A 22,686-nucleotide genomic window follows, 5' to 3' on the forward strand; every position below is an offset into this window, starting at 1 on the left:
ACAACAAGCCCATGATGACAATTTATGAATGATGAAAAATAAGACATCTAATGTAACAGGCAGTGTGTGTATGTTTGTAGAATGCCATCACTTCATCAGGATATGAGATATTCCTAAGAAGCATTTCTGCCTCTTCTAAAAGCAAGAAAGTGTGTTTCATCTTAAAATTCATAGGGAATTTCAAGGCATCCCAAATAGCCAAAACAATCTTGAAAAAGAAAAATAAAGTTGAAGGTCTTATACCTTTCCTTGATGTTCAAACCTACTGCAAAGCTACGGTAATCAAAACAGTGTGGTACTGGCATAAAGATAGACATATTAACCAACGGAATAGGACAGACAGCCAAGAAATAAACCCTGGTATACATGTATGTATGTATGTATGTATGTATGTATGTATATATTTTGAGACAGGGTCTCGCTCTGTCACCCAGGCTGGAGTGCAGTGACATGATCATAGCTCATTGTAGACTTGAAACCTCAAACTCCCAGGCTCAAGCGAACCTCCCACCTCAGCCTTCTGAATAGCTGGGACTACAGGTACAGGCTACCATTTCTGGCTTTTCTTTCTTTTTTTTTTTTTTTTAAAACACAGTCTTCTTCTGTTGCCCAGGTAGCAGTGTGGGTGACATGATCATGGCTCACTGCAGCCTTGACCTTCTGGGCTAGAGCAATCCTCACACCTCAGATTCCCAAGAAGCTGGGACCACAGGTGTGTGCCACCACACTGGGCTAATTTTCTTTTTGAATTTTAGTAGAGATGAGGTCTCGCTATGTTGCCCAGTCTGGTCTTGAATTCCTGAGCTCAAGCAATCCTCCCACCTCAGCCTCCCAAAGTGCTGGGATGACAGGCGTGAGCCACCACACTCACCCTGTATATGATTAAGGGATTTTCAACTAGAACACCAAGACCATTCAATGGGGGAATGGATGATCTTTTCAACAAATGGTGCTGGAAAAACTGGATATCTACATGTAAAAGAATGAAGTCTTCTGGATGAAGGTTACACTGATGGGGTGCATCTGTAATCCTAGCTACTCAAAAGGCTGAGGTGGGAGGATGGCTTGAGGCCAGGAGTCTGAGGCCAAATTGTGCTATGATCATGCCTGTGAAGAGCCACTACTCTCCAGCCTGAGCAACATAGAGAGATCCTCAACTCTAAGAGAGGGGAAAAAAAGAATGAAGTCATAGCTTTCCTTTATACCATATATGAAAATAAACTCAAAATGAATCAAGGGCTTAATATAAGAGCTAAAACTATAAAACTCTTAGATGAAAATATAGGGATGAAATGCTTTGTGACATTGGATTTGACAATAATTTCTTGAATACAACACCAAAAGCACAGGTAACAACAACAAAAATAGATAAATTGGACATCAAAATAAAAAACCTTGTGTATATCAAAGGGCACAATCAACAGAGTGAAAAGGCAACTTATGAAACAGGAGAAAATATTTGCAAATCACATATCTGACAAGTGGTTAATATCTACAATATGTAAAGACTCCCATAACTCAACAACAGCAAAACAAACAATCTCATTAAAAAAATGGGCAAGGGACTTGAATAGACATTTCTATAAAGAAAACACACAAAAAGCCAATAAGCACATGAAAAGATGCTCAATATCACTAATCCATCAGGAAAGTGCAAATCATGCACATCAAAATCACAATGAGATACCACCTTACACTCATTAGGATGGATACTATCCAAAAAAAAAAAAAAAAAAGGAATGTTGGCAAGGTTATGAAGAAATTAAAACCTGTGTACATTGTTGGTAGGGATGTAAAATGGTACAGCAACTATGGAAAACAGTATGGAGGTTCCTCAGAAAATTAAAAATAGAATAACTGTATGACTCAGGAATTCCATTTGTGTGGTATATATCCAAAAGAATTGAAAGCAGGGTCTGGAAGAGATATCTGTATATCCATGTTCATAGCAGCATTATTTACAGTCACCAAAAGGTGGAAGCAACCCAAGTACCTATCAATGGATGCGTGGATAAACAAACATGGCACATACATAAAATGGAACGTTATTCAGCCTTAAAAAGAAATTCTAGCACATGCTGTGACATGAATGAACATTGAAAATACATGCTAAGTGAAATATACCAGTCACAGAAGGACAAATACTGCATGAGTCCACTTATGTGAGGTACCTACGGCAGTCAAATTCAGAGACAGACAGTAGAATGGTGGCTGCCAGGGGCTGAGAGGAGGGAAGAATGGGGAGTTATTGTTTAATGTATACAGAGTTTCAGTTTGGGAAGATGAAATAATTCTGGAGATGGATGGTGATGATGGTTGCCCAACAGTGTGAATGTACTTCATGCCACTGAACTGTGCACTTAAAATGGTAAAGATGGTATCTTTTGTGTTATATGTTATACTTGGTTGCTTCCACCTTTTGGCTACAGCAAATAATGTTGCTATGAACACGGAAATAGAAATATCTCTTCCAGACCCAGCTTTCAATTATTTTGGATATATACTCCACAAGCAGAGTTGCTGGGTCCTATGGTGAAATTGTGTTATGTTTATTTCATTGCAATTAAAATTACCTGAGCAAGAAAAGAAGTGAAAGTGTGATGAAAATATGTTTGAATTATTTAGAATGTCACTTAAAATCATGATTGTCTTCAGCATGCTCTGGGCCTGCCTCTTGGAAACGTCCTTTCAGCAAATCCATAGGATCTCATTTTATGCCAACAAAATACCGTTTTATCAAAAGCAGAAGTTATGTGCCTGAATTCAGCCTGGATTGTTGAGCAGGCTGACTTTATTTATTGCAACTTGTTCTAAAATGATTACAACTACAATCTAGTGCCTGGTACATCATTTAGGTGCATGTACACACACACACACACACACACACACACACACAAATGTTGAATAAATGAACACATCAACACAACTCACCAGGCCTGGATATTGCTTTCTGATTATACTAAATCTAGTCATCTGAGACATTCCAGGATAGTAAAAAGTAATCTCTATACTTCCTATATTAATTGGAACATGACACTGAATTAACATTCAGCCAGGAAAGCTCCATGTAAATGAACCAGAAGTAATGTACAAAACAAAGCAAATCATTCTATCTCAATGGGAAAATTCCTTTCCAAAAAGATTCCAGGAGATATTCCTAACTATATGAACAGAGTAAACAGTTCCAATTCACAATTAGAAGAAACTACCAATGACAGTGGAATAATGAGTTCTATTTACTTGGCCCTTCAAACAATGTCAATTACTAATGAGGGCTGCTGGGAGAAAGCAGTATCTAGACCCACATTCTACACAGGAGGCCTGAGGCATGTTCTAAATAATTGTCACCAGTTGTGCCGAGGAAAAGGTGGCTCATAAAATATTTGGCAGTGCAGGCTGGCAGGAGAGTTGGTGTGGGGAACTTAGGACTGGATGGAATGGATGACTTGGCCTAATAAGTTTATCAAAGAGAGCCTTTTATTTATTTATTTATCTATTTGAGACAGGGTCTCTCTCTGTTACCCAGGGTGGAATGCAGTGGCACTATCTCAGCTCACTGCAACCTCCACCTCCTGGGTTGAAGTGATTCTCTTGCCTCCGTCTCTTGAGCAGCTGGGATTACAGGCACATGTCACCATGCCCAGCTAATTTTTTGGCATTTTTAGTAGGGACAGGGTTTTGCCATGTTGGCCAAGCTGGTCTTGAACTCCTGGCCTCAAGTGATCAGCTGGTCTTGGCCTCTCAAAGTGCTGGGATTACAGGCATGAGCCACTGCGCCCAGCCATCCAAGAGAGTCTTTCTAAAAGATAGTACCATAGATACTCTCAGCTATTCCCCTCTTATTCCTGGCTGGCAAATCCTAAACGTTCAGATACACAGACCTTAATATACAGCCCTCACCATAAGGCCATGTGCTGGGATCCTCACCCTCAGGGACAAACTGGGACAAATCCTGCCTGATTCCTCTTTGATAATCATGGCAATCTCATTTCAAGAGCCAGCAATGGTTTGGCAATGGTAATGAGTGATGCAGGAGATCCTCAGTAGAGACTTGTTCAGAGGCTTTATACTCTGCTAAAGTCGTTTGAAGGATGAAAAACTCAGAATTCTAAGGCTAAAAGCTTACAAGTGACAGGAAGATGCACAGAGGAAACCAAATGTCTCACTCTGGTTGCTCGTAATTTGTTCAGATAGCTCTATTTCTTATCTGTTCATTAAGATTCTTTGACAGTAAGCAATAAAAATAAATTTGGGCCAACTTAAGCAAAAGAAAATTTACTGGAGGGATACTGAGCTCTCACAAAATTGATAGGCTATAGGATCAGGCTTGGGACAGTTGGGAACTAAGAGACTTCCAGAGGACAAGGAAGTAGGAAACAGAATGATGTAGCAGGAGTGTCTGGCCAGGGCACTGTGGCTCTATGAATAAACACCATTCGTATCAAGTGACTCACATTGCTTGCTTCCAATTCTATGCCTAAGGTATCATATTGCCAAAGTGTAAGACACATTGAACACCCGCTGGCCACACTTTGGCAGTGAGAGAAAGAATTGGCTCCTTCACCTTCCACAGAGGGAGACAGGCATCTAGATGTATTGTTTCACTGTGTGTGTGTGTGTGTGTGTGTGTGTGTGTGTGTGTGTGTGTGTGTTGGGAGGTGGGAAGTGGGGGTCTACCCAAGGAAACAGGAATTCCACTGGGCAAATAGTATAAATATTGACCAGCAAAAAAGAAAAAAAGCAAGCTCATGTCATCCCTGATGACCATCTCAATTAGTTGTTTCTGAGTGCCAAAAGAGGTGAAACAAATGTAGGCATAATTCCTGTAAGCTAATATATGCAGGTATTATATTAAGGAATGGACGTAGCAAAGAAAAAATTACCAATTCTGCCCACGAAAGAGTAAAACTGAATAGACCAATATCAACTTCTGAAATTGAATTGGTAATAAAAAAAAACCCTGCCAACCAAAAAAAGCCCTGGACCAGATGGATTCACAACTGAATTCTACCAGATGTACAAAGAAGAACTGATACCAATCTTACTGAAACTATTCCAAAAAAATCAAGGAGGAGGGGCACCTCTCTAACTCATTCTATGAAGCCAGCACCAGCCTAACACCAAAATCTGGCAGAGACACAACAAAAAAAGAAAACTTCAGGCCAGTATCCCTCATGAACATAAAAGCAAAAATCATCAACAAAATATTAGCAAACCGAATTCAGCAGCACATCAAAAAGCTAAACACCACAATCAAGTAGGCTTTATTCCTGAGATGCAAGGCTGGTTCAACATACACAAATCAGTAAATGTGATTCACCACATAAACAGAATCAAAAGCGAAAATCATATGATGATCATCTCAATAGATGCAGAAAAAGCTTTTGATAAAATCCAACATGGCTTCATAATAAAAACCCTCAACAGACTATGCATTGAAGGAACACCTCAAAATGATAAGAGCCATCTCTGAAAAATCTGCAGCCGACATCATGCTACCTTACAGAATTCAAAATGATTGACATACACAGCTATACTTACTCAATGATACTTTCCTAAAGAAGGATTGCTTCTCTCCTAGAAGCAAATGTCCAGGTATTTTGATTGGGTATCCAATTGTGGAATCTTTGGGTTTCTATACATCCTATGACTTTGCTTACTTATCCTTCGAGTCTTAGCCTAAGCATCTTTCTCTGTGACATCTTCCCATGGGCCCCAAAGACTACATCAGATGCATCTCCTATATGTCCCTACAGCATCACAGTACTTATATCACTGGATAAGGTACTAGACTATTGTTTATTCTCTGTCTCCTCCTTTCAGACAGAAATTGTGTTCTTTCCATCACTGACTCCACAGCATTAACACAAGTAGGTGTTCTGTAAACACCTGTTAAAAAAATGAATGAATGTTTCTTTATGAAAGTTAAACTCATGCTTATGCATGCATTCTTTTTTCCTGTTTATCAAAACTAGATCTAATGAATCAAGAGCACAAGAAGGATTTTTTTTTTTTTTTTTTGAGATGGACTTTCACTCTTTTTGCCCAGGCTGAAGTGCAATGGCGCGATCTCGGCTCACTGCAACCTCCACCTCCTGGGTTCAAGTGATTCTCCTGCCTCAGCCTCCCAAGTACCTGGGATTACAGGCACCCGCCACCACGCCCAGCTGATTTTTGTATTTTTAGTAGAGACAGGGTTTCACCATGTTGGTTAGGCTGGTCTGGAACTCCTGACCTCAGATGATCCGCCTGCCTGGGCCTCCCTAAGTGCTGGGATTATAGGTGTGAGCCACCATGCCCAGCCAAGAAGGATTTTTAAAATAGGCATCCGAGTTGCTTCTTCAGATGGTCATCTCCTTAAGATGACTCTGGCATTCACGTTAATTCAAGCAATATTATCTTTCAGGGATATGGCCAGAGGATAACGAGCCACGCTATATTTTTAATTACAAAAGGAAGACATGTGTTCAATCGATACAGGAAGGTGGAGCCCATGGTGAGTCCACTTTTACTCAGTGGGGCTTGACAGCTAGCACTAAATCTTTCCAAGGATTTCAGTTTCATCTCGTTTCCTTTAGCCCCAGGAGTTTTTACACAGTACACATTTTCCACATGTAATTAAGTAATGGAGAGTGAGTTGTTATACATGACTTTCAATTTTTGATAGTGGGGGAAGGTACGACAAGAGCTGCAGGCAAGATCATTAATCTCCTTGGATCCCTGCACTGCCAAATACAGCAATTCATTTGTTGTGTTAATACAGCTCTCCTCTTGTACTTAAATTGGTGTGCTCACATGAAGGGGAGAATGCCAAACACAAAAACCCACAGAATTGAATGTAGAGTACATAGCAAGCACCCAGATTGTAATACACATCTGGATGATCCAGAGTTGAATAATTTAGTCTATCAGAGACCATATGTTTAGGGTACAATTTCCAGGATTGTCCAAAATCTAATGATGCGAAAAGCAAAAGGGAAAAAGTGATTATGTAAGTCATGTATAAATAGCTGCAACTTGCTGATTTGTGCTAATGACACACAGACCCCTTGCCAATTATAGATAAATTAGTATATGAATAAATACAAGTGTTAAAAGAATATGACAAGGACCTGATTACAAAATGTACATTGCTATAGACTAAAGGCCTTAGTTAATTAAAATGTTGCCTGCAGCATATTTTAATAGCTTTCTGTGATTACTGCTAATCGTTCTCTAAAACCTGTGGCCAGTTCCCATTTCCATCTCAATTGTCAATACATTTGAAAAACAGTTGTCAAGGTATAAAAGCCAGAATTTTCTGTATAATGGAAAAGCACAGAGAATAATTTCAACTAAGGAAGGAAATTTTGCCAAATAGAAGTGCAAATTGTAAAGAAATACAATTTATAAAAACTAGTCCTCAAAGTAACGTTATAACACAGTACAAGTTATGCAGAGTTTAAAAGAAAAACAAAATCGCATCTGTGGTACTGAGATGATTTAAGTGTTAACTTCTGGAAACTTGATAATGAATCGAATTTTAACTTCTTCAGGATTTGATTCTAAAATAGGCAAAATCAGGATTCTTATAATAAATAATTATTCAGAATCACTCCTATATGTTTTTTCTCCCTATAAAAGAAGGTATAAAAAAATCTTAGCTAATTTGGGAAAGTACTGGGAAGAGGGACTGACGTATGAGGAATTTTGTAAAATACTGAGTTACAGAAATATATATATTTTTAATCCACAAAATAACAACAACAACGAACTTACTATAATTGTTGATTTTGGACAATAAGTAACCTAGAGTTGCTTAGTAGGAGGGAAAAGGAAATTTATTCAATAAAGCTTTCTGAACACTCATTATATGCTACACACTGTAATTGAATGACCATGCAGGAAAGGTTTGTGCTACAGTCTGAATGTTTGTGTCCCCTCAAAATTCATTTGTTGAAACCTAATCACCAACATGAAGGTATTAATAGGCAGGGCCTTTTGGAAGGTGTTTACGTCATGAGAGTGGGGCCCTCATGATGGGATTAGTGCCCTAGAAAGTAGGCCCAAGGGAGCCCCTCCTGTTACGTGAGGATACACGGAATAGATCTATGAAACAGGAAGTGGGCCCTCTCCAGATATCAAATCTGCTAGAGCCTTGATCTCAAACTTCCTAGCCTCCAAAACTGTGAGAAATAAATTTCTGGGCCTGGCGCAGTGGCTCACGTCTGTGATCCCAGCACTTTGGGAGGCCGAGGCAGGCAGATCATTGATGCCAGGAGTTTGAGACCAGCCTGGCCAACATAGTGAAACCCTGTCTCTACTAAAAATAAAAAAAAAACTAGCCGGGCCTGGTGGTACACACCTGTAGTCCCAGCTACTCGGGAGACTGAGGCATGAGAATTGTTTGAGCCTGGGAGGCAGTGGTTGCAGTGTGCCAAGATCGCACCACTGCACTCCAGCCTGGGTGACAGAGCAAGACTCCGTCTCAAAATGAATGAATGAATGAATGAATGAATTTCTGTTCTTTATAAGACACTCGGGTATTTTGTTATAGCAGCCCAAATGGACTAAGAATTAGATTACAGATTTTAAATGTACATTGATACTTCTAAATTGCTTAAAATCACTTCCAGTAAATAAGCATTCAGCAGCATCCTTAATCTTGTGTATACCATTAATTTAGTCAACAAATTCTTTTCTTGATTCTGTTCTGTTCAATGATCAAAACTGAAATAATCAGACTGTAAATTGATGGAGCTTTACTACTATGATTAAAATTCTATTCAGCTTTCCCTTCTGTCTTCTAAATAATTTCAAATTATTTAACCTTTCTTTATTGAAGGAGGAGGGTTTTATTTCCCAACTACACAATTGCATTAAATTATTTCCTTTGGACTCTATTCAATTTTCTTTTTGCTCTCTTTAAAATGGCATGGCCCATGTGGATAATAAAAGCCCCACAAATGCTGAAGAGGTACGTACTGTTGATAACAGCTCTTGTGGTAGCAGCCATCACTACGTACTAAATGTACATTTACATTGCATATGTACATAGTACATTGTACCATTTGCAATGGTACAAATCTGCACCATGTGCAGATGCTGATACTGTTAAGTGCTACATACATCTTCTCATGTACTAGCCACAGAATTTTTTTTTTTTGAGACAAGGTCTTGCTGTCGCCCAAGCTGAAGTGCAGTGGCGTGATCATGGCTCACTGCAGCCTCAACCTCCTGGGCTCATGCGATGCTCCTGCCTCAGCCTCCCGAGTAGCAGGGCACATGCCACCACGCCTGGCTAATTTTTTTTTCTTTTGCACAGATTTGGTCTCACTATGTTGCCCAGGCCAGTCTCAAACTCCTGAACTCAAGCCATCCTACTGCCTTGGCCTCCCAAAGTGGTGGGATTACAGGTGCAAGCCACCGCGCCTGGCCCCCACACAACTTTATGCAAAGTTTTCAAGTCTAAACACACTACTTTTGTGGACTTCTCTTAATGAACAACATCTTAATCTCTTGAGTGTTGACCTTTCTTCAAAGTCTACTCGTTTTTTTTTTTAATCAACTAACTCTAATTTTATAACCCTTGCCAAAAGAAAGGACAAGAAAACCAAAAAGGAGACTGGTGTCTAACAGAGGATGTCAAAGGAGAGTAAGGATAAAGGGCTCATCTTAATATACAAAGACACAGGTGAAGGAGGAAGCTTTCACTCTCTGAAAATAGAGTGAAAAACTAGAAAGCCAGAAAGTGCCATTAGATGAGAGAAAAGGATGCTAATATAGGATTTCCTTTTTTTTTTTGAGACAGAGACTCGCTTTGTCAACCAGGTGGGAGTGCAGTGGCGTGATCTCAGCTCACTGCAACCTCTGCCTCCTGAGTTCAAGATGCAATTCTCCTGCCTCAGCCTCCTGAGTAGCTGAGTAGCCACCACACCTGGCTAATTTTTGTATTTTTAGTAGAGACAGGGTTTCACCATGTTGGCTTGGCCAGGCTGGTCTCGCACTCCTGACCTCGTGATCTGCCTGCCTTAGCCTCCCAAAGTGAGCCACCATGCCCGGCCTTTTTTTTTTTTTTTTGAGACAGAGTCTCTCTCTGTCGTCCAGGCTGGAGTGCAATGGTGCGATCTCAGCTCACTGCAGCCTCTGCCTCCTGGGTTCAACCAATTCTCTTGCCTCAGCCCCCTGAGTAGCTGGGAGTAGAGTTGTGCGCCATCACAGCTGGCTAATTTTTTGTATTTTTTAGTAGAGACAGGGTTTCGCCATGTTGGCCAGGCTCGTCTCAAACTCCTAATCTCAGGTGATCCTCAGGTGATCCTCCCAAAGTGCTGGGATTACAGACGTGAGCCACCGTGCCTGGCCCTAATGTAGGATTTCTTCAGGAGCAAAGTAGAAGTGGGAAGGGATATTTCAATCACGTTAGTGCCCAAGCTGGGAATAAAACTACCTCCTAATCCCAGTGGTCCCTGGGAATGGACAGATCTTACTGCTGATAACTAACGACAAAGGGAAGAATAATAATGATTGTCATAATCCTAAAATAGCAGCTAACATTCTTTCACCCCTTACTCTATGCTAGATGTTGTATTGAGCATTTTCAATTTCTGAAATATCACAATGAATGAGGGAGGTGCTTTATTATCCCATTTTACAGATGATAACTGAGTCCCAGAAGGAAAAAGAAGCAGAGCTACAGTGAACATAGAGGGTTAGGTACATGACCTAAAAGTAATTCAGATTTACTTGTCATTTCAGTCCAGTAAAGAGAATCAAACAACCTCATTTCTATTGCTAATGTGGCAATGTTGACTACAAACAGTAAGATTCCTAATTCTGATTTACTTGTACCATGAGGGCTCAATCAGCTTGCAGGGAGGTCTGAGTAAATGTGAAGCCCCAAACACACAACACAACTCTAGGCAGCAGTGCTGAACATCTTCTCTACGCTGAGCTTCTCACCAGCACTCTTAAAAGGAAGCTCCTAAGAATGTCCTCAGTTCTGTTTTCCTGTTTGTTCTTTAATGAAGACATTAATGATTCAGCAAATGTACCAAATAATAGTGACAGGAAGAGAAGTTAGCAGGTTTCATTATATTTATATACAGGAAAAATGGATCCAGAAAGGGAAGAATGTTTTATAACTGAAATATAAATACTAGCCTCAGCTACCAATTCTTTCCCGTGAAACATAAGCAAATAAGAAAATCTCATAATCAAAACAATCAATACTTTTCTTGAAGTGACAGTTACAAAAGGAATATATGTTTTTAGAAGGAACAGTGATTTCGCTAGACAAATCAAAGATGACATAGTCTTACACTAATAACATCTTCAGAAGAGGTCTTTGATTTTGCAAAACCAGATCTAGCAATCTTACCTGATGAAAACCAGCTTGACCTTTGATGGGGCAGTCTTAATAATGGCAGATGCATTTTGGTGACTTCTTCCATACAGAATCTGATTGTTTATCTGTTTGGGAAAAACCACAATGTACTAAATTATACATGTCTACAAGTATATATGTATATACTTGGAATTAAATGATAAAGTCTACTGAATTTCTTTTCTTTTCTTTTCTTTTTTTTTTTTTTTTGAGACAGTCTCACTTTGTCGCCCAGGCTGGAGTGCAATGGTGCAATCTTGGCTCACTGCAACCTCCGCCTTCTGGGTTCAAGTGATTCTCATGCCTGAGCCTCCTGAGTAGCTGGAATTACCAGCATGTGCCACCACGCCTGGCTAATTTTTTTGTATTTTTAGTAGAGAAGAGGTTTCACCATATTGGCTAGGTTGGGGTTGGTCTTAAACTCTTGGCCACAAGTGATCTGCCTGCCTCAGCCTCCCAAAGTGCTGGGACTACAGGTGTGAGCCACCACACCTGGCCCTAAGTCTACTGATTTTTTTTTTTTGAGGCGGAGTCTCGCTTAGTCACCCAGGATGGGGTGCAGTGGCATGATCTTGGCTCACTGCAACCTCTGCCTCCCAGGTTCAAGCAATTCTCCTGCCTCAGCCTCCCGAGTAGCTGGGACGACAGGTGTGTACCACCATGCCTGGCTAATTTTTGTATTTTTAGTAGAGATGGGGTTTCACCATGTTGCCCAGGCTGGTTTAGGACTCCTGACCATGTGATCCATAGGCCTTGGCCTCCCAAAGTAAGTCTAATGATTTTTAAGTGGGTATATTAGGACTCTCAAATGCTAAAAATCTTAATATTCTTTGTAGTAGAGATTCAAACAGTAATTCTAAACAGCTATCAAAAATCCTTAAATTCAGTTTTGACTACAGTTAATGAAGAACATACAGTCCTTTATCCTTTTGCTAAACTTCAAGAAAGCAGTAGTTAAGCCTGATACAAAAAGTTTAGGACACGTATTTCATTTCCTGCAGCTTTCCCAGATTCCTTAAAAATGTTGAAAACAGACCAAATTGTGGTATTCACTGGAGCTCTGGAGAGCCCATTAAACATGATTTTGTAAACATGTCAAGGTTATTACATAACATAAATTTGTTACTCTAGGGAAGGTAAATATTATATCCCTGTTTTAAGTCAAATTTTAAACCAACTACACAGAAAGATTTTACTGAACGCCATCAATGAGTCATCTGCTCATATCCAAGACATGGTAGAATTTTAAACTTGATTGGATCTACCAAAAGATGACCTAAACAACATTTAAATTCTAAATTTCTTTATTCCAGATTTTCCCACTGATAAACTATGATGATAGCTGGAAACTCTCTTATTTTATTTCACCCAATTGATAACAGCTCATACAGTTTTGACTTTTTCCTTCTATCTCTTTAAAAAGTAGTTAATGATCTATAACTATACTATTCCTATTCAAGTGTGGCATTGACAATTTCTACTATTTAAGAGACAGTGTAGTGTACCATATAAGGGACAGTAAAAGGAATTGTAATTAGCATCTAATTTGTTCTTACTGTCTCTGGAATTTTGCATTTTAAGGCACACCTGATGTTCCTTTCAAGACATCTAAAAATGTTATTTTTTTGTCAAAATAGTTATAATGTGACAGCATGTGGAAGTGAACACTTTAAAATATGAAATGAAAATATAGTATTTTCAACTATCTAAAAAGTGGCCCTTCCATCACCTTTCCTAAGTGGTAAAGCTGGGATTCATATCCAAGGCTGATGGAAAGACCAATCTTGAGCTACCTCCTCACTCTGCCTCTTATTCTATCAGCTTTCGTTCTGCACCAAGATCATCAATCTCACCAGGCACAGTGGCTCACACCTGTAATCCCAGCACTTTCGGAAGCCAAGGGAGGCAAATCACTTGAGGTCAGGAGTTCGAGACCAGCCTGGCCAACACGGTGAAACCCCGTCTCTACTAAAAATACAAAAATTCAGCTGGGTGCCTATAGTCAGCACTTTGGGAGGCTGAGGCAGATGGATCACTGGAGGCCAGGAGTTCGAGACCAGCCTGGTCAACATGGCGAAACCCCATCTCTACTAAAAAATACAAAAGTTAGCTGGGCGTGGTGGTGCATGTCTATCGTCCCAGCTACTTGGGAGCCGAGATGGCGCCACTGCATTCCAGCGTGGGTGACAGACTGAGACTCTGTCTCCAAATAAAAACAAAAACAAAAACAAAAAACAAAAATTAGCTGGATGTGGTGGCACACACCTGTAGTCCCACCTACTGGGGAGGCTGAGACAGGAGAATAGCTTGAACCTGGGAGGCAGAGGTTACAGCAAGCCGAGATTGCGCCACTGCACTCCAGCCTAGGTGACAGTGAGAGTCCATCAGGCACACACACACACGAAATCATCAATCTCATAGAAAGCACCGATTTCCACACTGTCAGTGCTCTGTGCCTCAGTTTCCCCTTCTCTAAAAGAAATCTAAGTACCTACTTCACAAAGCTATTGTGAGAATTAAACAAGATAATGCCTTTACATTTTATTTAGAGTACCCTTGATATCAAAAGGATTTTTAATTTTTATGGGTTCGAAACTACTCATCTTTGCTATTACGTTTCTTTCTTTTTCTTTTTTGAGACAGAGTCTTGCTCTGTTGCCCAGGCTGGAGTGCAGTGGCATGATCTCAGCTCACTGCAACCTCCGCCTCCAAGGTTCAAGCAATTCTCCTGCCTCAGCCTCCCGAGTTGCTGGGATTACAGGTGCCCGCCACCAAGCCCGGCTAATTTTTTTTTGTATTTTTAGTAGAGATGGGGTTTCACTATGTTGGCCAGGCTGGTCTTGACCTCCTGACCTCAGGTGGTCCGCCCTCCTCGGACTCCCAAAGTGCTGGGATTACAGGCGTGAGCCACTGCGCCCGGCATACGTTTCTATTCTTAATATCATGCATTTAAAAATACGTCCACTGTCTAGATTATATATTTTCTCCTGACACTTCAGAGTTCAGCTTTTCTTATATTTGTATCTTCTTACCTACTTAGCTACAAGGGAAATGGTTAAAGAAATCATGCAGTGGCCAGGTGCAGAGGCTCACAGCTGTAATCCTAGCACTTTGCGAGGCTGAGGCTGGTGGATTGCCTGAGCTCAGGAGTTCAAGATCAGCCTGGGCAACATGGTGAAACCCTGTCTTGACAAACAATATAAAAATTAACCAAGTGTGGTGGCATGCACCTGTAGTCCCAGCTACTTGGGAGGCTGAGGTGGGAGGTTTGCTTGAGCCTGTAAGGTTGAGGCTGCAGTGAGGCAAGATTGTGCCACAGCACTCTAGCCTGGGCAACACAGTGAGACCCTGTCTCAAAAAAAAAAAAAAAAAAAGGAAAGAAAAGAAATCGTCTTTAAAAGTTTGTGAAAAAGCATACTTAATGACATAGAAAATGTTCAAAATATACTAACTGGTAAAACCAAGTTTTAAAATAGTATGTCTAGTATGATCATGTTTTTTGCTGACCATATTTTCCAATCTCGTTAATTTATAATTAACTACAAACAAGGTACTTTAAATCATATTTGAAAATCAGATAAGGCCAGGTGTGGTGGCTCATGCCTGTAATCCCAGAGCTTTGGGAGGCTGAGACAGGAGGATCACTTGAGGAGTCTGAGACCAGCCTGGGTAACACAGAAAGACCCTGTCTCTACAAAAAAATAATAAAAAGTTAACCAGTTATGGTGACGTGTGCCTGTAATTCCAGCTACTCAGGGGAAGCTGAGGTGGGAGGATCGCTTCAGTCCAGGAGTTAAAGACTGCAGTGAGCTATGACTGTACTACTGTACTCCAGCCTGATTGACAGAGTGAGAAGAATGGGGAGGCTGGGTGCGGTTGCCCGTGCCTGTAATCCCAGCACTTTGGGAGGCCGAGGTGGGCGGATCATTTGAGGTCAGGAACTCAAGACCAGCCTGGCCAACATGGCGAAACCCTGTCTCTACTAAAAATACAAAAATTAGCTGGGCGTCGTGTCAGGCGCCTGTGGTCCCAGTTACTTGGGAAGCTGAGGCATGAGAATCACTTGAACCTGGGAGACAGAGGCTGCAGTGAGCCAAAATCGCACCACTGCACTCCAGCCTGGGCAACAGAGCAAGACTGTCTCAAAAAAGACAAATGACATTTGGAATGAGCCTGATTCAAGGCCTGGCATTCAGTTAAGCATTTGTGAATGTCTATGTCTTCCCCACTGTGTTCAGCCTCTGCTTCCAGAAGCTTTTTCTAAATCACCTATCCTACCCTCCTGTCTTTGAATCTTGTGGCACTAGGTTTAAAAAAATTTCTCTTCTTGCACTTATACCACAACACAACATGGTAAAGTCAGTCCTTGTTGGGCAGTAAGCATCAGCGCAGGCACGCAACACCTGCTGAACTGAGTGGAGCTCCTTAGGGCAGAGCCAACATCCTCCTCTAGGTGGTTCCCAGCTTTCCATGCATAGCTTGTGCATAGTGGCCCTCAATGAGGATGTGCTGAGTTGCAGTCCTGAATGGAAGTGGTGCTTAATCAACTGTGAGTAGGCTTTCACTAACATGGGCTCCAGCCTTCGAAGTGACTAAGGTTAAAAAAAAATGGTTTTGATCAGCAAAACGCTTGAGCATGTAGGAAATCTAACTGTTTCATGTTTATGGATATGTCTGCTTCTTCAGTGGTGATCCTCCATTTTGGTAGAATAGAATCTATGGTACTATTATTCTGAGAGAGAAAAATGAGATCCCAAATGAAGAAAGCAGATCGTTAATTTTAATTTACGTAAGAGGAAATCTGAAGTTATGCCTTTCACGGTGCTGTTTCTAAATGTGCAGAGCCTCTGGCAGTGGAAAGACAAAGCAGCTTGCTTGCTGTTGGTGTTTTTTTCCAGTGCCAATACGGGTGTTTATGGCTAAGGCAGCTGCTCCCGGCAACATGCCGAGGCCTCTGGAGAAACTCTGCTATGCAGTGGAAAACTGGGAACAGAGCAAGAAACCCAAGAAAGAGTGAACCTTGATTTAACTGGATTAAATCTAAAAGAAAAATGCTGATCTCTGGATAGAAAAATAAATCCAAGACAAAGACTCTTTTATGGCCTTAAAAATAACACATTTAGGGTTAGGGCTAGGGAAAAAAAAATAACACATTTGCAGCCATTCAGTTTTAGGAGAGGTCTGTCTTTTGTTTTCTTCTTATTTAATATAAAACAATTTCACTATTTAAATAAAAGTTATACAGCTTCCAACTATTCAAGCAGTTTTCATATTTTTTCATCACTAAAGGAAATATGCTCCACTGAAAATTCAATAACTAGTTGGAAAGAATGATATATTTTATGCACAATTAGCTTTAGATTATCATCTATTGTATTATTGAGAAGCTGTTCTCTGAGGGCATTATTCTTTAAACAACAGATATAGAAAGTCTTCCAAATAATATAGGCAAAAAAAGAAAAAAAGCATTCTTTTTTGGAAGTCTATTAGGTTAACTACAGTTAATAAAGGCTACCATTTACTGAGTGCAGAACACTGTGCTAAACTCATTATGCACAGTATCTCATTTAAATCTCAGAATACCTGGGGTATGATTTACTTTTTTTTTTTTTTTGTTAGAACAACTCAGCAAAATAAAATTCCTGTTTATTGTTGGACAACATTGTTTCACACATACATCAAACAGGCCAAAAAAAATAAACAGCAACTTCATAGACAAAAAAGGAAAAAAAAGAAACCTTTTATCTTTGGCCTTTTTAACCATCTCATACAAACCAACTACTTATAGTACAGCTAAGTACATACACAAAAAAGTTACTGGAATGCTCGGAATAAGATTGTTTTTCTGTTGTCATTTTTGCTTTTTTTTTACAAGGTTTGTTTTCTCCTTTTAGATTATAATGAACATGGTCACACCACAAGTAAAGTCAGAAGTAGGACAGAGAACGCTCCGAAGGCTGGTTTGGTCATCCGAGATCATTAAAAATGGCTGACCCTAACAATATGTACAAAAATACAAAATGTAAATAAAAAATACAAACAAATTTCCTTTTTAAAGTACTTTTAAGAGAAAAAGCAGGGCCTTGGAAGTTTTGGTTCTTCTTTCCTCCCCTGTTGCAAATTCTCATGGTTTGGGTTGGGTGGTGGAGAGCGCGTGTCATCTGCGGGTGGCGCTGCCCACGGTGGGCGGGCGGGCCTCTCTACTCGAAGGTGACCACGTTTAGATTCTGAGACGGGAAGTGGAGGGTGAACAGGTCACGGCGGCCTTTTTTTTTAGTTTAACTTTTCCTTTTTTGCTGTCTAGTCATCCTCGTCGGTCTTCTGCTTCTTGGTATCGACATCGTCATCCTCATCATCTTCAGCTGCCCGCTTGCCCGTAGCTGACTCAGCTTCCTCATCTTCATCTCCATCCTCTTCCTCACCATCACCTTCTTCTTCCTCCTCCTCTTCCTCCCCACCTTCTTCCTCTTCTTCATCTACCTCATTGTCAGCCTCCTGCTCCCCATTTTCCTCATTCTCAGCATTCCCGTTAGCAGGGGCGTCTCTTCCATTTTCTGCCTCTTCCACAACTTCCTTCTTCTCCTTTAAGTCCTTGGTGGTGATTTCGGAGCTGGTGTCTACGGCTGCGTCTGACATGGTGGGGCACGCCGGTGATCCGATGCAGGGGATTAAAAAGAAAGCGAGAGTTCAGGGACTCTGGCGATAAAGCTGCCGGAGTCCGCGGCGGCGGAGGAGGCGCGCGGCGGAGGCGGCTGCGGCGAGCAAGGAGGCGCGCGGCGGAGGCGGCTGCGGCGAGCAAGGAGGCGCGCGGCGGAGGCGGCTGCGGCGAGCAAGGAGGCGCGCGGCGGAGGCGGCTGCGGCGAGCAAGGAGGCGCGCGGCGGAGGCGGCTGCGGCGAGCAAGGAGGCGGACGAGGAACAATGCAAAGATGGCTTTTCAGAGCAGCCAGTGGGGCGATTTACTTTCACTAGATTATGAAACTATAATTTGCCCAAGGTGCTTTAGCAATTAGTTTAAAAGTCTATAATCCTAGGGCATACCCAGAGGTCACATCATCTGGATGGTACACACAAAAAATGAGATAATTTCTAACAGCCATCTCTATAAAAAGATGAGCAAGAACAGAAAAGTGAGCTGGTCACTCTACCATCTTAGGTCTTAGACTTTTGAGATAAAATAGTCAGTATCAACCAAAAACCAGGTCACTACAACACATGGGGGAAATATCCAATAGTTGACTTTTAAGCTATATTTTGTTTTTTGCTTGCTTTTTTTTTTTTGAGACAGGTTCTCACTGTCATTCAGACTGGAGTGAAGTAGTATGCACATGGCTCGCTACAGCCTCAATCTCCTGGGATAAAGAGATCCTCCTGCCTCTGCCTCCCGAGAAGCTGGGACCACAGGCATGCGCCACCATACCCAACTAAGACTTTTAGGCTTTTTAAAGTCCCAAATGCAATATGGAGTCCCATACAACTGTACCTTTCTCTTCATGCAAACAAATTGCACCTTGAACAATAACATACCCTTATGACACTTTTTTCAGTATATAGGTACATCTCATTTTATTGTTTTTTGTTTGTTTGTTTTGTTTTTGTTTTTTTTTTTAACAAATGGAAAGTTTGTGGCAACCCTGCATTGAGCAAGTCTACTGGCACCATTTTTACAGTGGCATGTGCTGACTTCCTGTCTGTGTCACATTTGGGTAATTCTCTCAATATTTCAAACTTTTACAGTATTGTTCTATCTGTTATGGCGATATGTGATCCGTGACCTTCGATGTTATTATAATTGTTTTTGGGCACCATAAACTGTGCCCATATAAAATGGCAAACTTAATTAATCAGTTAACACATAATTGTGTGTTCTGATTACTCCACTGACCAGCTGCTCCCCATCTTTTTTTCTCTCCTCCAAGGCCTTCCTATTCCAAGACACGACAATATTAAAGTTAGGCCAATTAATACCCTACAATGATCTTTAAGTGTTCAAGTAAAAGAAAGAGTCCCACATCTCTCACTTTAAATCAAAAGCTAGAAATGATTAAACTTAATGAGGAAGGCATGTCAAAAGCTGAGCTAAGCTGAAAGCTAGGCCTGTTGCATCAGTTAGCCAAGTTGTGAATGCAAAGGAAAAGTTCTTGAAGGAAATTAAAAGTGCCACTCCAGCGAACACAGGAATGATAAGAAAGCGAAACGGCCTAATTGCTAATATGGAGAAAGTTTGAGTGCTCTGGATAGAAGTTGGAATCAGCCACAACATTCTCTTAAGCAAAAGCCTAATCCAAAGCAAGGCCCTAACTCTCTTCAATTCTATGAAGGCTGAGAGAGGTGAGGAAGTTGCAGAAGTTGTTTGAAGCTAGCAGAGGTTTAAGGCGAGGAGTCTCAATCTCATAAAATGCAAGGAGAAGCAGCAAGTGATGATGTAGAAACTTCAGAAAGTTATTCAGAAGATCTAGCTAAGCTCAATAACGAAGATGGTTACATTAAACAATAAATTTTCAACAATAGTCTTTCATGTGAAGAAGGATGTGTTTGCTTCCCCTTCAGCCATGATTGTAAGTTTCCTGAAGCTTCCCCAGCCATGCGGAACCATGAGTCAATTAAACTCCTTTCCTTATATGGAATCAACCTAAGTGCTCATCAACAGGTGAATGGATAATGAAAATGTGGTATATATACACAATGGAATAATATTCAGCCATAACAGAGAATGAAATCCTGTCATTTGCAATAATATGGATGGAACTGGAGGCCATTATGTTAAGTGAAATATACCAAGCACAGAAAGAGAAATATCACGTTCTCACTCACATGTGGGAGCTAAAAAAGTAGATTTCATGAAGATAGAGAGTAGACTGGTGATTACCAGAGGCTGGGGCGGGGTGGGGAGGGGGTTTTTTGGGGAGCTGGGAGAGAGGAAGGAAAAAAAAGAATATACCTGTATTTATTACCACTGAGCTGTACACTTAAATAAATGTGGCTACAAAAAAAAAAAATCAACATTAACAGGAATTTTGGAGAAGCTGATAACAACTCTCATGAATGACTTTGAGGGGTTCAAGATTTCAGTGAAGGAAGTCACTGCAGGTGTGGTGGAAATGGCCAGAGAACTAGAATCAGAAGTGGAGCCTGAAGATGGGACTGGATTGCTGCAATCTCACGATCAGACTTGAACAGATGAGGAGCTGCTTCCTATGGATGAGCAAAGAAACTGGTTTCTTTCTTTCTTTCTTTCTTTCTTTTTTTGAGATGGAGTCTCACTCTGTCCCCCAGGCTGGAGTGCAATGGTATGATCTCGGCTCACTGTAACCTCCCCCTCCCAGGTTCAAGCGATTCTCCTGCCTCAGCTTCCTCAGTAGCTGGGATTACAGGCACCCACCACCACACTCGGCTAATTTTTGTATTTTTAGTAGAGATAGGGTTTCACCATATTGGCCAGGCTGGTCTCGAACCCCTGACCTTGTGATCCGCCCACCTCAGCCTCCCAAAGTGCTGGGATTACAGGCGTGAGCCACCAGGCCTGGGCAAAAGTGGTTTCTTGACATGAAATCTCCCGGTGGAGATGCTTTGAACATTGTTGAAATGACAACAATGAATCTAGACTATTACATAAACTTCATTGATAAACCAGTCCTAGACTCCAATTTTGAAAGAAATTCTACTGTGGGTAAAATGCTATTAAACAGCATCCGATGTTACTGAGAAATCTTTCATGAAAGGAGACAATCGATGTGGCGAATGTCATTGTTATCTTAAGAAGTTGTCACAGCCACCCCAACCTTCAGCAACCACCACCCTGATCAGTCAGCAACCATCAACATGGAGGCGAGACTCTCCACCAGCAAAAAGATGACAACTTGCTGAGGCTTAGATGATCGTTAGCAATTTTTAGAAATAAATTATTTTAAAATTAATGTATCTACTTGTTTAGACATAATGCTAATGCACACTTTATAGACCATAGTGTAAACATAACTTTCACATATGCTGGGAAACAAAAAAACACACATGACTCACTTATTCTGATACTTGCTTTATTGTGGTAGTCTAGAATGGAACCCATAATCTATCTGAAGTGTGCCTATAAATAAATAGGTTCAATATATATATAGATTGACTACCCTTTTAGCTTTTTCTGACCCAGCCCCAAGGAAAACAATTAAGATATTTCATTTTGGATCAAATATTGCTCCCCACCTTTCATGACCTGAGTGCTCATTCAGATTATCTTGAAATTGGAAAAATGTTATTTTTTTCCATTTACTTCCAGTAAACTGAGAGGTAGAGAAACTAAGTGCCTTTCCCAAAGTTTCTTCTTTCAGAGGTGACTGAATGATATAAAGGAAGAATAATAAATTATGTAGACATGTCTTTATCTTTGATATCATCCCACAATGGTGAGAAGAACTATCTTTATTCCTGATTTGATGCTTCCCAATTTACCCAAATATCTATTTATTATCTTAAAATCCAAGATCTACAACTCTTTCATTCAACGGTAATCATATATCCTGATTTTCCTAAGACAGCCTACTTTATTTATGTTGTTCCAATTACTTATTTATTTATTTATTTATTTTTGAGTCATGGTCTTGCTCTGTCGCCCAGGCTAGAGTGCAATGGTGCGATCATGGCTCACTGCAGCCTTGACCGCCCAGACTCAAACAATCCTCCCACCTCAGCTTCCTGAGTAGCTGGGACTACAGGTGCGCACCACACACCGGGCTCATTTTTTATAAAGACGGGGTCTTGCCATGTTACCCAGGCTGGTCTTGAACTCCTGGACTCAAGCGATCCACTTGCCCTGGCCTCTCAAAGTGCTGAGATCACAGGCATGAGCCACTGTGCCGATTAGTAGTTACCCAGTTTGGATGATAAATTATATCTTTTTCCCACATTCATCAAGCCATGACTACGGGAAGTGATTTAATGGCATTCTATCTCAATTTCTATATCACTAAGATGAGAAAGCCAGACCAGATGAGGAATGTAGTAGAGATCTAGGGGGATCTTTGCCAGCATACAACTGCTTCTCTTTGTAAGGGACTGTCCTTCAAATCCTCTCATCACAAATACCACCCTTTATGGTGGGCAGCCAAGTTTGTGTTGCTTGTCATGACACTCCAGGCCACAGCTGAGGAGCATATAACATAGGCTAGGACAACCAAGATTCTCTCTTTAGGGGATTTTAAATTGGAGCTGAGACACAGCTAACTTTTTTACATGTTCATTAAACTTCTGTGAGATGTCCATATTCTGCCACACAGATGAAGGGACTGGAAAAGCCATCATTTCCCAAAGCCCTGGTGCATCCTGATCTTCA

The 22,686-nt window shown here is 40.9% G+C and overlaps 2 protein-coding genes across 8 annotated transcripts in view; both read right to left on the minus strand.

Annotated features, from left to right (window-relative positions):
* Positions 1–22,686, minus strand: part of PATJ (PATJ crumbs cell polarity complex component) — a 422,746-nt gene that overhangs the window by 133,795 nt on the left and 266,265 nt on the right. For all 7 annotated transcript variants that reach the window (XM_057298703.2, XM_034966355.3, XM_034966351.3 and 4 more), the window contains exon 29: positions 11,357–11,448. In XM_057298703.2, coding sequence (XP_057154686.2) covers positions 11,357–11,448 — 92 coding nt within the window. The remainder of the gene's footprint in view (positions 1–11,356; positions 11,449–22,686) is intronic.
* On the minus strand, positions 16,988–18,919 carry LOC117981457 (prothymosin alpha). The gene has a single exon (XM_034966375.3). The coding sequence runs from the start codon at positions 17,996–17,998 to the stop codon at positions 17,663–17,665; it is 336 nt and encodes a 111-aa protein (XP_034822266.1). The 5' UTR covers positions 17,999–18,919; the 3' UTR covers positions 16,988–17,662.

Source organism: Pan paniscus, chromosome 1 (genome assembly GCF_029289425.2).
Source record: "Pan paniscus chromosome 1, NHGRI_mPanPan1-v2.0_pri, whole genome shotgun sequence".
In the NCBI taxonomy this organism is placed as follows: Eukaryota; Metazoa; Chordata; class Mammalia; order Primates; family Hominidae; genus Pan; species Pan paniscus.

Coding starts and splice junctions, on each gene's coding strand:
- LOC117981457 (XM_034966375.3), bottom strand. CDS start 17,998: ATGTCAGACGCAGCCGTAGACACCAGCTCCGAAATCACCACCAAGGAC.